This window comes from Amblyomma mixtum, chromosome 7 (assembly GCF_055824585.1).
Source record: "Amblyomma mixtum isolate Tamu chromosome 7, ASM5582458v1, whole genome shotgun sequence".
NCBI classification, from domain to species: Eukaryota; Metazoa; Arthropoda; class Arachnida; order Ixodida; family Ixodidae; genus Amblyomma; species Amblyomma mixtum.
In genome coordinates, this window is record NC_143018.1 from 140,923,694 (window position 1) to 140,941,455 (window position 17,762).

Consider the following 17,762-nt stretch of genomic DNA (forward strand, 5'->3'; position numbering starts at 1 on the left):
AAAAATATTGCGTTTCTTGTTTTTGCTTGTTTTGTTACCTGTAACTCTTCCCCTGTGATTCCCACCAACCCCAGCCTCGAATATAGATGAGAAGTGACGGAAATCTGAAAAGTGAGCACACGTGGTGACGGACCAAAGGGCAGAACTGAGCTCGTTTTATCACGGCTATGAATTTCAAACGCCGCGGCTACCCCTTTTGTGGTGTTGCACGCAGGTAGGAAGAGCTTTTTGCATTTTGTGAGTCCTCCAGCACAAAATGCAAAAAAAAAAAACTACAACCCACCATGGTGGCTCAGTGGTTAGGGCGCCGGTCTACCAGGCCTCCACTACCACACCTTTTTCCATTCACTCCCACCTTCCTCCTTTCACTTACAGCATATCCACCGAGATGTGTGAGACAGTTACTGTGTCACTTGCTTTCCTCAAAAAACAATTTACAAATTTTCTGCTAGGAGCTTCCAAAAAGAAATTAGAAACAAGTTTTTTGTGTCCCCAAAAGCTGCATCGCCACTCTCAAAACTATCACCTATGGGTGCACTCAAACTCACACTCACTCAGGCCCAGGCTCACACTACCGTAAAAACCGGAACATAGGTCGACCCCTCAACTAACCAATTCTAAAATTGAAAGAAATCTTCTTCAACGGCAAAAGTACCAAAAGACACCCTTACCTTGAAACAAATGTGATTCAACCTGCTATAGAATGGTGACAGCATTTATTTTCATTTAGATGCTGCTCATATGTACACCCGGCCAATTCTTTAACACTATCGCGCGACCATCAACCCTCATGCTTGTCAGCACCTTATTAACGGCACTGAGCGGCGGAACAAGCGAGATGCACACGTGTACACATGGACTTACACTCGCTTCTTTCACCGCTCCGTGATAAGGTGCTGACAAACACGTGAGGCAACGGTCGCCCGATACTGTTAAAGAATTGGCTGGGTGTACAGTACAGAGAAGGGCACTAAGTGCGCAAGCGTTACTCCGAGTCATCAGAGTCGCCCGAACTCGAGTCGCATGACAGTTGCTTCTCGCTGCCCACGTCCCATAGAGCATCATCCTCTGTGCCGTCTGGTGCACTACTTATGCTGCATTTTCTAAAAGACTTGCGCAACATCTCTGTGCGGAGAGATTTCCATGCCGACAATACCCAGCCGCAAAGCAAAACAACTTTGTGACAACGGAAATGCAAATTGGCGGTGCCACATTGTCACCATATCGTGTTGCTGCTGATGGTGATGGAGGCTGTTGACTTCAGCCACCCATTGTTTCAAGACTTCCACAGTTTTTCCGCCAATGACCGGTATATAACATGGGGGTCGACTTTGTGCCATGGATTTTTGAAAAAAGTTTGACCTATATTCCGGTTTTTATGGTAACTCATGAATGCAAGCTCATTCAGGCTCACAGCTCATTTGGACTCTCTTCAACTCAAGACTCCTGCAGGGTTAGCCTCTCATTATGCCTCATGTCGACTCACGATCCTTCTGGGCTCACTCACTCATTTAGACTGACGACTCATTTGGGCTCACTCACTCGTTTCGAGTCAAGACACACGTGGGCTCACTGAAGCATGCCCATGTGGCATGCCCCCAAGCTGACCAAGACGCACGGCAAAAGACCTCCGCCCACTGCGCAGTGACATGCACGAACTCTGACAAAGCTTTTGCCACATCCCCACGCGGCTCATTACAGGATCTGCGCCTGTGCCAACTGGCAAAGAGGAAGGGACAAAGCACAGTCGTCCTCATTTCCTCTTTTTCAGTCGCCCACAAACATCGCCCAGGTGCCTCGCTGTCACTTGTCCTTCGTTACGGCAACAAATCATTCCTCCAGTCTGCTGTCAGCAAACTTGAGAGAAAAAAAAACTAAGTGCACACCCTCATCACAGGAAACACAGACCATGACCTGAATGTGAGTCCGGGGAGAGAGAGAGAGAGACTCTTTAATGAAATGCAGAGAATTTAGCCGGCGTTTAAAAATCGCTGGCATGCTACTCTGCGTAGGAAGGGGAATTTGGGAGAAAAAGACAGAAGGAGAGCAGCGTGGAAGAGGTGAAAAAAAATAAAACCGGAAGATAAAATGCGGCCATGAAATGGGTACTAAGGATGCAATGGTGAGTATCGATGTAACCTATGGAATGATGGAGCGCATAGTGGAGTCACAATTCAGATCATGACTTGCATGTGAGCCCGAACTCACGACTCTGATCATGGTCTGCATATGAGTCTGGACTCACTCACACACTCAGATCATGGTCTGAATTTCAGCCTGAGCGGGTCCAAGTTAGTCGACTTGTGAGTGAGTCCACCGACCTATGCCTGCGAGGTGGTCTTCCTGTATTGAGCACATTCATCATCATCATCACCATCAGCCTGACTACGCCCACTGCAGGGCAAAGGCCCTGTCTCTCCCACTTACAGTGTCCTGCAACCATCCGCAGCTGCTTCTGATGTTCTGGTCTCTAAGTTTCTTTCAAAACACTACAGGGTGCCTGCAGATGATGTTGAGACCCCGCACGGCCATCATCGCGGATGTTGCACAGCGGCGAGTGATGTCAACTGCGATGAGGAGGGCCTGACTGAGCTGGTTTGCACAGCCAGCTATGGAAAGAAAAATGATAGGTGTGACGTTAAGAGACCGGAAGCAGGCGGAGTGGGTGAGGGAAGAAACACGGGTTAATGAGATCCTAGTCGCAATCAAGAGGAAGAAATGGGCTTGGGCAGGGCACGTAATGCGAAGGCAGGATAACCGCTGGTCCTTAAAGGGTAACGGAGTGGATTCCAGGAGACGGCAAGCGCAGCAGGGGGCGGCAGAAAATTAGGTGGGCGGATGAGGTTAAGATGTCTGCGGGGATACAATGGCAGCAGCTGGCACAGGACGGGGGTTAACTGGAGAGAGACATGGGAGAGGCCTTTGCCCTGCAGTGGGCGTACCGTATTTACTCGCATAATAGGCGCACTTTTTTTCCAGAAAATCCGGCTCAAAGTTCGGGGTGCGCCTATTACGCGGGGTAAAATTTCCGGAAATTTTTCGACTCTCAAAATTGAACACACCGCGTAAACGCACTCGTGTACGGGCCGCACCCCGTTTTCCCGAAGAAAATATTAAAAAAAAAAGATCCGTGTAAGGGCCGCACCGAAACTTTCCACGACCCACGCGGGAATAGCCTTCGGAATGCACGCGCCGAGGCCTCTGCGATCGGCTCCGGCTGCGCGCAACGGGCGCTTGATCGCGGAGGCCACACACGCGCACAGGAGCTTCCAGACGCCACCCACGGAGGGCGCCCGAGGTAGAGCTTATCATCATCATCATCAACGTTTTCCTCCGCCGCGCCGCGAGCTTTCGCTATCCATATCGCCATCAGCATCTCCAGCTCGTTTTTTTTTTGTTTTTTTGTTACTGTCAAGTGCCGGGATCTGCGGTAGCGCGATAGTTCATCGTGGTTTGTGGCTTTGCCGCAGAGTGTTGCTGTTTTAGCTCGACGGCAAAGCACCTTAACAGCTACACGGCTGGGAGTTTGCTCTCGAACACGGCTAGCGTGCGGCAGGTCGGAAAATACGACGTGGCCAAGAAGTGGGGCAGTTGCGACTGCGGCGTCCCTAAATTTTCGTACGGGACTCCAAGCGCCGAGGTTTTCGCGGGCCTAAGTCGGGAACGTTTCCGGCTGGAGATGAAGCTTTCCAAACGGATGCTTGAAGTGAGCATCCCTGAAAACTGTGTGCGGCTGTTCTACGCGATGTCGTTGTACGTGCTGTGGGTCTGCAGCAGCACTAGTGAGGACTAGTAGTCAGTTCAGCAAAAGCTTTGTTAAAATAAAGATTGGGGAGCGGGGGGTGGCGAGGCGTCGGCTTGCAATCGTGTAAATACAGTATTGATCACAGTGCCAAGTTCGGGGTGCGCCTTTATGCGCGGAAATAAAAAAAATCTGATTTTTTGCGCCCAAACTAAGGGTGCGCCTATTATGCGAGTGCGCCTATTATGCGAGTAAATACGGTAGTCAGGCTGATGATGATGATGAAGCAGTTGTCTACTGAGGCCTGACAGGCACAGTAAGCAAGCACGGTGGCTGCAGCGCCAAAAAAGGTGCCCACCTCGGGTGCCAGGGCGGTGAGCATCTCAGCCACCACCGAGCGACTCAGCTGGGCAGGCTGACACTGGCCGTGGAACCTGCAGGGGACACCACGACAATGTCACCGGCTTTCCATTGCACCACTTCCAACAAAGTGATGCCACTGATTTCCTCCATTTCCCGGCCTGCACGCAAACCATTTCCTTCATTCATGAAATCCCATGGTTTCAGTTTAGTTTATTAGTTTATGGGGTTTAACGTCCCAAAGCAACTCAGGTTATGGACGCAATCCCGTGGTTTCAAGAAGAGGTCTTAGTCAGTATGCATGGTGATGGAAAGGACTAAATAGCACTAACAGATGGGACAGACACATGCGCTGAATAGCAATCAAATGATTTACTGACACAGGGAAGGCAGCAATATAAAGGAAACATGGCAAGCAGGTACTATGGGGGACATAGTTCTCCAGGATGCGCGACAGGCGATTTCGGCTAATAGCTGCCATGATTTTAGCGATCTCCTACTATCACTAGCACACATCACAGCACGCAAGTCCGACTTTCACCTCTCCAGCTCGCGGCTAATCACAGAGCTATCAGCTTCGGTTCCCGATGATGCGTGCTGGAGACTTTTGTCCCCAGCAGTACACAAGGGACCAAACATAATGTGAAATGTCGACAATCAGGTACAGTCAAATGGTGTCGCTGATTAAAATAAGCAAGCTTGTGGGATCAGAGCCCCTGATGACAGGCTGACACACATGCAACTGTAGTTATGTACGTTGGATGCCTCGCAGGTGAGCTGTGAGGTCTAGTCTTAATATTTGGTGACGATGGTGGTCTTGTTAAGAAATGCTAACACTAAGATTAAGAGAACAAACACGGGTTAATGACATCCTAATCAAAATCAAAAGGAAGAAATGGGCTTGGGCAGGGCATGTAGTGCGAAGGCAAGATGACCGCTGGTCCTTAAGGGTGACGGAGTGGATTCCAAGAGAAGGCAAGCGCAGCAGGGGGCGGCAGAGAGTTAGGTGGGCGGATGAGATTAAGAAGTTTGCAGGGATACGGTGGCCGCAACTGGCGAAGGACAGGGTTAATTGGAGAGACATCGGAGAGGCCTCTGCCCTGCAGTGGGCATGATGATGATGATGATGATGATGATGGTGATGATGATGGCGATGATGATGAACATTACTGCTTCAGCTAAAATTCCCCCTTCCCCTCATCTGCACTAGTGAAAAACTGCACCATTGAAAACTGGCTGCTTCAGGCGCATTCAACACACCGACTAGGCAAATGCACGCAACACTTCAGCAAGCAGATGCAACAGAAACAGCACTGGCAGTAAATGAGGAGACACAGTCTCCATATGCCAACATACCCAGACAGGGCCTTGGCCAGGTTGACGATGGCGTTGTTCACAGGTGGGGCGGCCGAGTGGCCACTGATGCCCTGTGCCGACACCCGGACCATGATGGAGCCCTTCTCAGTCACCGCCACCCTGCAGTGGTGGGTGGGAAGGGCATTGCACAACTCCCCCCCAGTTGACAGATGCGCAAGTGGACAAGCCAACTCTTGCGGTGCATTGCATGATCAATCGTAGCAACTTTTTGCACATCTGAGTTACAATTTTAATGAGGTACCATTTAGCTTGTCATCTCACAAAAAATTTCTGGCTTCTCAGTCATGAAATCACAACTGTTCTGGAGAGGACGTGCGACCTTGTTATGCAATCGCAGCCTGCCCTGATGGGCCACCCTGATTGGTCGAGAGAGGTCCTGTGACCTTGTGACATAATCACAACCTGCCCACTGTGGTACATGTCACAATGGTTACTGAATCTGGGGGTACTTGAAAAGTCAAGAAGGTGTGATGCATGCCATATTAGGGCAATATAACTGGCTCCAACCAGAGTTTGGCCGGGAAAATTGCAAGAACCACATTAGACATTAAAAAGTTGGGGGGGCACGAGACATCGGAGAGGCCTTTGCCCTGAAGTGGGCAGAGTCAGACTGACGATGATGATGATGATGATGTAGACACCACAGCAGGCAACCTAAATGCTCTCGAAATTTTCTTCTTTAAGAGCATGGTTATGAAGGCCTTCAAATTTTTTTTTTTTTCTGAGTATAATGAGGCTTCTAGCTTCTGCCAAAAATCATTCACTCAGTGAATGAACAGAACGTCTCTCAAGAGAAGAACACAGGCCAAACAATACAATGGCATGTTCTTAAAAATTTTCAGCATCCTGAACGCTTGCTATTTGGCTAGTGGATCCGTACTAGAAATAGTACATGCAGCATAAAACAGCTGACAGCAGGCAGAAGACCAGGACCTTCCGTTTCTTGTCTCACATGCATGCTACATGGGATCATAAGACAGCAAATGTGGAAGCCATTGGTTTATATTTCCACCAAAATGGATTAAACTTAAAGTTCAAGTTAAGAAGAACAGAAAGCAGGGCAAATTGGTTGTTATCCATTTTTTAACAGTGCGAAAAAGACAACGACACAAGCACTGACTTTCAGCTGAAAATTTAGTATCACAAACAACATTTATACATAATCCCGCCAAAAGACACAAAAAAACCTACTTATCCTACCTTAATCTTCTGGCAACGCCTTCTCAAGAAAGGTAAATTCACGGTTAATCAACGACGACAGTTTTGCGACACCCGCAGAACCCCCTTTATCAATGTGATAAGCTTCTACCAATTCTCTTACCGTCTGATCTTTGTGTTTGAAAATTACAGATGTCTCTTGATTAACCGTGAATTTGCCTTTCTTGAGAAGTCGTTGCCGGAAGATTAAGGTAGGATAAGTAGGTTTCTGTGTGTCTTTTGGTGGGATTATGTATAAATGTCGTTTGTGATAAATCAGTTGAAAGTCAGCGCTTGGGTTATTGTGTGTGTAAACATCGTCGTCTTTTTTGCGCTGTTAAAAAATGTTCACGTTAACATCGAAAGATTTCAGTTCATGACCTTGGATAACTCTAAGGTGAACCAAAGTACACCAAAACAAAGTGAAAGTATGCTGATGGCAGCCTACACAGCAGTGTGCTTAGCTACGGGAGCAACACTTAAGTGGCCCTTAAGACATGGACTGTGAACATTCACTCATGCACATGCCACAACACAAACAAACGTCTGTGAAAGCACATTTTATGTCATGCCGTGTGCTTTCCATTGCCACCGTGAGAGGGCACAACTGGTACAGCTATCACTGAAACTGCTTTTCTGGAAATCGGCAAGATTCAGAGAGAGTCTCGACATGCACAAATACCAAAGGATCGCCTCGTGGCGAACATGACTGCCACAAAGGACAGCTGCCTCTTCTGACCACCAGGTGTCACCAGTGTTGACCATAGAAAGGGTTTGCAGTCTCTTTAAGGAACCCTAATTTTCTGATAAATGGCACTGAGGGACCCTGCATGCCTTGGTTAGCACACAGACTCGCGGCCTTTCTAGACACGCGAAAATTAACCCTTTCAGGAGCCATTTTTTCTTTTGACTGAAATCAATTATTTTTTCACCTAAGCAGTATATTCAGGCCTCAAGAAAGGGAATTTGTTAGTTGTCGAGCGTGGAAGACCAGCAGGTCAGTTTTTACAACGATGTGCAGAATTCCGCACAAAGTGTCATATTTCTTAAAGATAGTACCATCGAAATGTTCTCGTATGTCAGGTAAACACCTTAGGGATAGTGGAATCACTTTGTGCTTCGAAGATGCACATTACGCTCGAAATTGAGTAGAAGCAATCATGTTTTCACTGGTGGCAAAACCTGTCTGCACAAAAACAGCAGACAAAGTGCTACCTAGCTCTCTCTCATGTGAAATATTACTTACTGCATTCGCTACATGGCACAAGAAAGCAACTTATTTGCAACAAGAAGGGTGCCCAATTCGACTGAAACAAATCACTGCTAGGTGCTCCAGTTTCACCGAAAAAGCTGTAAATTTGTCGCTTACACAATTGTGTACAAACCGCCAGAAAGCTTTAAGGGGGGACGATAGTCTTAAAACAATCTTTTTCATGTATGACTAGAATCTCATGAAATTTCGCACACAGATGCGTTTTTGTCTTCTGATTCCAAATATGTAATCATAATTTAGCTGGTGGTCTTAAATCTTATGATGTCTAGAATGTAATTAGGTGATTTCTTTTGCAGCTTTAATGAACTTTCTCATTGCATTTTGTTGCTTTTATTTACATGAATTGATAGCCAGGGAGTTCCCATACCCAGTGACATTCTTCGTTTTTCTCTAAAGGCATATAATCCTGATATACTATGTTCAGAGTAAAAGGTCGCAGCATTTGACACTGCAACTCGTTAAGCTAATTGTAAATTGCTATTTATACGTAGCCTAAACAAAAAAGTAAGAATGTCATCGGGTATGGGAACTCTCTGGGTATCAGTTCATGTAAATAAAAGCAACAAAATGCATTGAGAAAGTTCATTAAAGCTGCGTAAGAAATTACCTAACTACACTTTAGAATTTAAGATAACTTTTGATCTGAGACCACCAGCTCAATTATGGCTACATATTTTGTAATCGGAAGAGAAAAGCACACCTGTGTGTAAAATTTCACGAGATTCTAGCCATAAATAAAAACGTCAATTTTAAGACCCTTGTCCCTGCTTAACAATTACTGGCTGCAAATAAAGCAAGCGATTGTAATAAGCAACAGCAGTGTGGTTATAGCCATGCAAAGTTGCTAAGATGGGGCACTCGTGGACATAAGTGCTTGGGGAACTGTGTCTGAGAAACCCCTGGCCGCCAAAGAGGGGGAGACTCACAGGGCCAGCGGCCTGTGGAGCCCCGGCAGCAGCCCCTCGAGGATCATCATGCCCTCGTCCAGGATGAACTCCAGCTGCCGGACCCCACGGGCACGCAGCTCCCGACCAATGGAGGCCGCTCCGTCCCGCCCCTCCACCTCCTCGTCGTGGCCAAAGGCCAGGAACAGAGTCCGGCGGGGGACGTCACCCTGTTCCAGGCGGAACTCCAGCGCCTCCAGGATGCCCTGCGCACACCCAGGCTGCTCGACACAGGTTTGCCTGTGGGCCTACCACCGACATTTCGCGTACTTTTACAAAGGCAAACAGACAGGTGAACAGATGTAACCAGCAAAACTGGTCTATGGAACAATTCCCTGTTGGTTCCAACTGGTACCAGCTGGAACCAACTGGCGCATATGGCAGGTTCTCTCAGATCATGATTGGCAGTTCACCAATATCCCTCTATAGAGAAAAGTACATGGCGGTGGCTTGGGCAAGTTAGTACATCATAAGTAAGTAAAACAGCGCTAGACACGGCACAAAGGAAGAACGCAGCTGTACTGTGTTGTTCTTCCTTTGTCCCGTGTCTAGCGCTGTTTTACTTACTTAAGAAAAGTATACAACAGCTGCATCTTACCGGTACTCACCTAGCGGGGCAGAAACGTGGAGGCTGACAAAGAGGGTTCAGCTTAAGTTAAAGGGACCATGCAAAGAATTAAAAGCCGCTTGTAAATGTTAGAAGTGATGCTCAGAAGCATTGACACCAAGTATGAGTCTGCGGAACTGAGCCGGCAATTTATTATGAATTTTTAAAAATCGTGTTTTTTAAAATTCACGGGCCGTTTGGTGTCTTCATAGGGAGCCATTTTGGAACCAAAATCGGGAAAACAGACGTCACTAGTCCCATGACGTTGGCAGGCCACCACATGCTGTCATTCGCTCGAGCCGCGGCAGCTACGACATCACGGGCACACTTTCGGTACCGGTGAAAATTGTCTGCTCGAGCCGCCGCACGCCCCCCTCGGGCAAGCACGATCCAGGGCATTGCCGCGCATATGTTTTCAATTTACCTCTGCCACCTCTTTCTGTCGCGAGTTCGGGAGCCAAGAAAGCGCAGAGACCGGAGAGACGCTGCTGACGCACGCTGCTCCTCGGGAGTGGGACAACCGGATTTCGTAAACTGAACGTCAGTGAATGACGTGTTCATGGGCGGTGCCCAGTCCCGGAGCTGTTTTCTTTATTTTTTTGTGGTGCTCCGCGCGTACGAGTTGAGGGGGGAGAGGAGGAGCGTGATTTTTAATCGTCTATAACTTCGTTGTTATTGATGCTAGCTCAAAAATTCTTGCGCTGGGGTGACGAGTGATGGATTGCCTATCTTTGCGTAATCTCGATAAATTTATTTCATAGTCCCTTTAAGGACAATGCAGCGAGCTATGGAAAGAAAAATAATAGGTGTAACGTTAAGAGATCGGAAGCGGGCGGAGTGGGTGAGGGAACAAACACGGGTTAATGACATCCTAGTCGAAATCAAGAGGAAGAAGTGGGCTTGGGCAGGGCATGTAATGTGAAGGCAAGATAACCGCTGGTCCTTAAGGATAACGGAGTGGATGCCAAGAGAAGGCAAGCGTAGCAGGGGGTGGCAGAAAGTTAGGTGGGCGGATGAGATTAAGGAGTTGGCGGGAATACGGTGGCCGCATCTGGCAAAGAAGGACAGGGTTAATTGGAGAGACATAGGAGAGGCCTTTGCCTTGCAGTGGGAGTAGTCAGGCTGATGATGATGGTGATGAAAACATGGCTCTTTGGCATTGGTGGCAGATGGGACCACGTACCATGAGGATGTCCTTGGCGTCAATGGCACCCCGGCCCCACACCTCCCCGTCGACCACCTCCCCTGCAAAGGGCGGGTGGTGCCACCTGGAGGCATCGGCCGGCACCACGTCCATGTGCGCACACAGCATGTACGGCCTCAGGTCGGGGTCTGAGCCCTGCACCTCGTACAGGAGGCTGTAGTTGCCCACCAGCTGACGCCGCACCAGCCCTGAAGAGTGGACCTGCGGAAAGGCTGCGGCCCAAAGAACGGGCGCTCAAGTCCCGCCAGTTCGGCAAAACCGTGCAGCAGTCATACCAGTCATTGTCATAACGTCACCACTGACGCCCTTCGCAAGCTCTTTTTCATGCGACGTGCTTTGAAGCTCACGCCCGCCAGTGTAACTTTGCGCTCGCATATAATACCATTATTCACCCAATGATAGAATATGCCGTCACAATCTGGGATCCCTTCACTAAAACTAACACTGCTAAATTAGAGCGAGTTCAGAAAAAAGCAGTACGGTGTATTTACAATTCATATGGTCGTATATCTATCAGGCATCTACTTAATCAAAGTGGTTTGCTTCTAGTCTCTCACAGAAACCGCATCTGTCGTTTGAAATTCTTTTTTTCAATTGATCAAAGGCGAATACAATATTAACACCTCCAACATTTTATCGTATTCATCTGGATATAACACAAGGCAATGGTGCGATTTTTCAATGACACGATTAAATGCAAGAATTAACTCCTATAAGTATTCCTATTTCCCTAGAACGATTACAGATTGGAATAATCTCAGTAGGGAGAATCGCTCCTACTAAATCCGCGCCCAAAAAGTAGTTCACACTCCGTGAAAATTATGGCCAGAGCGCCTGACAGCTTCGACCATGATTTTCAATGCCACCACATCGTTTTATACCGCTTTTTATTTTCGTCCAAACACTGACCGGAGTTTCGAGAAGAACGAATGATACGTGGTGGAGTAATATGGTTTCCTGGACGCATTACTTCAGCAACCTCCGCAGTGTTGCCAGCTATGTATGAAACGGAGTAAAGTCGGCAGAAAGAAGACCGACCTTTCTCCAGGAAGCGGATGAAGTCAGCCAGGGCCTGGCGGTCGTACTCGTGGGGCGCCCGACTGATGGTGGGAAAGCGTAGGGCAGCAGCCAGCCGCTGGGACAAGCGGCGTTCATCATCTCTGATGGCCAGCTCCTGCACATCATACCATCATTCCACTATCAGCTGGACATGAAAGACTGCAGCCCCTCATCTCCAGGGTGTGCCCGCTGCTTCGAACATGGTTTATGCCATCAGACTGCCATCGACCACACACGCGAATAACTGCAGTGATTCATGAACGAACGCAGCAATCTTTTACAGTAAACCTGCCATTTATGTATTATCTACTGGCCAATAAAAAATCTGTCTGAGATTACCGTCCTTCAAGAAGATCTTACACGCATCAAAGCCTTATATGCATCAGCCCTGATCACATCACATTCACCGCATCACTAATTCAGGTAACAAAGTTTTAGGGTATTTACGATGCAACCGTTCCTTAGCTCCCCTTAAGGAGGGACACTGGTCTTTCAAGCCAAAAAATGACCAAAAAAAATCGGTTTTCAAAAAGTGACATTTGTGGAATCTCCAGCTATCATTTTCCAACTGTACTAATTGTTTCCTTCAAGAAATCAACACTTTGACCACAATATTAAATTCAGATCATCAAATGAGCCGAATTTATGAATGAGCAGAAAATTTGATGGCATGAAAATTTTGGACATCTGGCTGTCTTAGTACCGTATTTTCCAGTGTATAAGACGCACCCTTGTATAAGACGCTCCCACCATATATGCAGACCGCCATTGAAAAAGTTGGCGTATAAGATGCACCTGTGTATAAGACGCACCCCAATTTACCCAGTTAGGATAGTGAGGCTTAATTAAAGATGCTTGTGCGACCATCGTGAAATGCACCGTACCTGTGAGAAGTTATTAAGCAATGCTAAGTGATCGAAAAAGGCAACACTCATGCCATACCCGCCCACGTTTTAGCAAAAAGAAAAAAAAAATTAAAGAACTCTCCTTATGTCCATAACAACATTTTATTTTTACTTAAAACCTATGAAGTCTTCATCTTCGGAAGCGCTATCAGAAAGTTTGCCCATTTCTAGAGGCAACGCAGCTGAAACATTTTCTTCGCACTACGTACAAGTTGCAAAGGGTGACTAAAAAAAAATGCCGGCTTGTCTTCGCTTCTCTTGACAATGGTGAGAAGCGCGATTGTCACCACCTTTTGGCATTTCCCTAACTTTTGCTTGGGGCCAAGAAATCATAGTTTATGATCCCGGAAGTCGTCATCCCCACCATTTCATGATAAAGTTCACCTAAAAAAGTTGCGCACGGTGGTCCCCGTATTGAAGTATTAACCATGTTGCATCCGCGTGATTGGTAGAGGTATTTTTTATGAAATAAGCTTGAACATGAACCTGAGTAATTTCTGAACTCGCAAAAAACCGAAAAAATTGCTTATAAGACGCACCCTTGTATAGGACGCACCAGCAAGATTTTTGAAAAAAAGCCGCGTCTTATACAGCGGAAATTACGGTATGTCGATATCTCAACGTCTAGGACAGATAGAGATGTCATATTGTTTGTTCAGGGAATCTGAAGGCACAGTGTGTGTAATAATCGAAGCAGATTTCTTCAATCAGACTTCAAAAATTTATAATTTTGCAAAGTTTATTGATGCATTAAATTCACGCCTTGAATACTGATATTCCAAGTGCTGTAAAATTACTAATGCGGGTAAAATGGAAAAATGGTTTTGATTATTGCACTCTTTACTCACCATACTATGAAGCCATGGATTAAAAATGATTTCTTATTGAGCAGTTTAAACTGCACTGAGGTACTAATGAATGACTAATTAGAATTAATTATCTTGGGAACCAAGAAATTTATGAAAAAGGTAACTTCATTGTTGAAATCAGTATAAAAAACTAAGCAAGGTGGTACAGTTTCATTAGGATTGGACTAAAAATAAGGAAAGTAGGTCTAAGACCAGTGCCCCCATTATATAGAATTTCTTGTTCACTTAACGTTTAAACACACAAAACTTGAGTTCACATGTGCTGCACGTGGTCCCTGCTATGCTATCCTCATTAGCACAAGTGAATCGGTCCAGAACCATGCTGCCAGATTCATTTGCTCTGACTATTCTCACCACACTAGTGTTTCGATACTAAAATCTCCGCTCTATCTCACTACACAGACCTGTCATCACAAAATTGCCCATCTTTCCTTACGTCATGAATTTTATCAAGCTTTCAACCACGAAGCTCCCCTGTCAAACGGGCTCTTTAGATTTCTTGTAACAGTCACCTTAATGCCATCTACCCTGAGAAAATGCGCACTAAAACATGTCATCAGATTTTTTTTTCCTCAAAACAGGCAATGATTAGAATGGCCTTCCATCCAAAGTGGCAACCATCATCAATCGCGTTAACTTCAAATCTGGCATCGAAGACAACTGCACACATGCTAAAGCTCTTTTTCTCAGCCCACCCCTCACTTTACATCCCTTGCAAACCTCTGAGAGAGATAAATAAATCAATAAACAGCCCTTCTGGATAAAGATAAAGAGTTGCAGTTCCTATCTGGAGCTGGATGGTTTTGTGTTCTCCTGTTTGACTGCTGTAGCTGATACCCGTCTATCTGTGTCGGTACTTGTTGTTGTTATCGATGCTTTCTGTGAACGCTTTCTGTCAATGCTTTCTGTTTCAAGGACTGCCTGTGTCACCTCTTCCATTTTTGTATTTGGATGTGCAGTCAGCGCGAAAAAAATATTATGAATTTTGTGTTTTTCTCAGAGAACTGAATACTGCATTCACGGCTATCATGTCGACAGAAACATGGTTTACAAATGATGGTGATGCGTTTCATCTTGAAGGGTACAGCAGTATTTTCTTAAATTGTAAAACAAAAAGAGGTGGTGGTATTTGCTTATATTTGAAAGAAGGAACAAGCTAGGAATACAATGAAAAGTTTTCTCAGTCTGAACCTGATTCAGAAATAGTTTGCGTAAAATCAGGAAGCATCATTCTTGTTGTCCTTTACGGACCCTCTGATGGTTGCGCTGAATGGTTTTTATTGCTGCTAGCTGAACGTTTTTCATTTGTCCTGACCCATACCTATACATCAGTGCTTGGCGGAGACATCAGTATCGATATACTCAGGGAACTTCCAAACAAACCGAACTATCCATGCTCCTTGACCCATATTTCATACGTACCATAAGCACTCGCATAATGAACCCACTTTATTTATTTTTTTCAGAAAACTTGACATCAATTTGGCGGGAGAGTTCATTCTGCCAGAAAAAAGTTAACAGATTTCTTTGGGAGAGTCAAAATTTCATGCGTGTCCGCCCGCTCACCCACCCGCTTGCCCGTTCGCCCGCTTGCCCATTCGCCCGTTCGCCCGCTTGCCCATTCGCCCGTTCGCCCGCTTGCTGTTCGCCCGTTCGCCCGCCCGCCCGCCCGTTCGCCCATCCATCCATCCATCATCAACAAAAATCAACAAACGCACACAGTGAGACGTGCTCGTGTCACCAGTGTTTAGCATTGTTCACTTCGAAAAGTGCTTGCCGTATCACTGCGCAATCTGGCAATTCTGTGATAGCGACCAGCGCCGGCAAATCGTGGCAAGATAAAGCGAACATGCTGAACACTGGTTCTCACGGTCAGGTGCGCGTTGGTAATGTAAGGTTGAAAAAATCCATAGGGCAGTGAGAGGTCAGGCATTTTTGCTCCCGATCTCGTGCTCGCCAAATCGCTTAGGGGGTCTGCAGGTCCTGATTCCTTCGTAGCATTTCAGTGCAGAGGATGTATTTTACAAGGTTCTGGCTTAAACTGCTACGCTCCTCTCCGATGCTCAAGCGCTCCAATGCTTAGAACATACATGTAGTGCAGCCATGCGCACAGCAGTGCACCGAGAGAGCCCCGCCGCTTCTGTCAAGGGTGCACACAGTCTCGCCGCTCTCCCAAGTTCGCTGTGCGCACCCCCCCCCCGTCTCTGCGGGAGCTCTCAGGAAAAGATCATGCTGTGATGTTATCCAACGTTCCCAGAACTGAACCAGTTCCGCACCAGCGGCTGAAGGTGGCCCCAGTGGAGGTCACGAGGACTAACAGCGCTGCAGTCGAGTCTTGCTTCCGGTCGTGCCCTGTCGTTTGCTACTGCCATAGCAAAACAGAGGAACTAAAAGCGGAGCAACCATGCTCGTGGGGCACTTTCTTTTATAGTTTTTCATGCTGCTCACCTCTATTTCACATTGAAGGGAAGTGTTTAAATCGTAAGTATTTGCTCTGAGCTCTGGCTATAAGGCCGACGTCCATTTTCACTGCTTGTCACTCAGGGATCAAAACGTGTTCTTTTGGCTGTTTGAAACAGGTGCAAAAACCTACTGTGGTCGTACATGAGTGCTTAGAAGAAATTTTATTGCGAATTACATGTACATAACGTACAGCTGCTGAGGTCAACTGTGAAACAAGCGCACAGAGGAGCTAACTGAGCCCTAACTAGCGCTAATCGGCTTCTCTATGCCACCCGGTAATGCATGCTCAAAGATGCATAGAACAGCAGTTCCTGTAAGTGGAACGTGTCCATGAGAGAACTGTCACAGTAGGGTTTTAAAGCGTATAGCTCTTTGTGCAACACTTATAAAGCTCACGACTAGTGCTTCTTTGCGGAAAACATACCGGATTAGCTTTATACAAAGATGCCAAATTAGTCACAAAAGCTGCCATGAGATTTTGCATGAGATAATTTCGCTCTTCCATCCTTGTATCCTTCAACTCCACTTTTTAAGGAGAATGAGGGATTGTCGTACAAGAAAAGCAATTATTGCTTCTCTTCGGCCATCATGAGAGTAATCACAAGCTTCAAGTTGTTCACGAGACAATGCACACGTAAAAGAGGACACCGTAGGACTTTCGCGGCACTTGTGCTAATCTCAGCACATCATTATCGTGTCACACAACCAGCACAAGCAGTTGTGACTTGCCTGCTTCGTTCCAAGGTACAGTTCATTCCAAAGATCGCATATAAGGCACATATATAACCATATATAACACATATATGAAAACATATAAACACAGCCTCTGTGCTCTGCATGTAGCAGACGACGCGCTGGCCCATTGGAAGCAAGAAAATTGCAGCGCCGTTAGTTCGCGTGACTGCCATTAAAGGTGCACTGAAGAGGAATCTGAACTCATCTTTTTGCCGTGGGAACTCCATCTGCACGTTCCGAGCATTCTTAGAAACCTCCATTTTTTGCCCTGTGTGGCTGATTTTCCTAATTAAATCGAATTAACGTCTGGCTCCCGCCTTTTTTTTTTAATTCTCCCTCGTACGGTGGGCGGAGTCGACCAACGCGTGGAGTGCCTTTCAGCCAGTCCCGCGGCGGCTTGCCGCTCTGCCATCGGCGGAGTAATACATAGTAGTCCGTAGAAGCAAATAGTCCACGCATATTTTTATTTCTGCGGGCTTATTTTATCTGCGAATGAAACTACATTATCTGCGAATGAAACTATTTATTCACGGAAACCTAAAAAACAAAATAAAGCGAAAGCAAAGCCTCCACTGCTGGCTGCAAGGCACTCCACGCGTTGGTCGACTCCGCCCACCGTACAAGGGAGAATTCAAAAAAGAAGGTGGGAGCTGGACGTTAATTCGATTTAATTAGGAAAATTAGCCACACAGGGCAATAAATCGAAGTTTCGAAGAATGCTCAGAACGTGTAGATCGAGTTCCCGCGGCAAAAAGACGAGTTCAGGTTCCTCTTCAGTGCACCTTTAAGGCTATGTTTTTGGTTAAGCTGCAAAACTGGTTTGTTCCAGTAATGATGATGTTATCGGCATGCAACATCTTGGCATGCTGCCAAGGTCTGCGCTGCAGACGGACGGCATGAAAACTGAGGAACGTGGTACCAAAAGTTAACGGTATAAAAAAAAAAGTTAATTTTTGCCGACAAAAGTGGTGGTGCATTCATTATGCGAGTGAGTTTGTTACACGAGTATATACGGTAATATGCTCAC

General features: G+C 46.5%; 1 protein-coding gene across 1 annotated transcript in view; it reads right to left on the minus strand.

Moving 5' to 3' along the window:
* The window catches only part of LOC149337726 (N-fatty-acyl-amino acid synthase/hydrolase PM20D1-like), a 35,114-nt gene that overhangs the window by 11,361 nt on the left and 5,991 nt on the right, over positions 1-17,762 (minus strand). Inside the window, exons 2-6 of the mRNA XM_089553485.1 lie at positions 11,743-11,878; positions 10,684-10,916; positions 8,876-9,099; positions 5,459-5,578; positions 4,101-4,176 (exon numbers count right to left, since the gene is read on the minus strand). Coding sequence (XP_089409611.1) covers positions 4,101-4,176; positions 5,459-5,578; positions 8,876-9,099; positions 10,684-10,916; positions 11,743-11,878 — 789 coding nt within the window. The remainder of the gene's footprint in view (positions 1-4,100; positions 4,177-5,458; positions 5,579-8,875; positions 9,100-10,683; positions 10,917-11,742; positions 11,879-17,762) is intronic.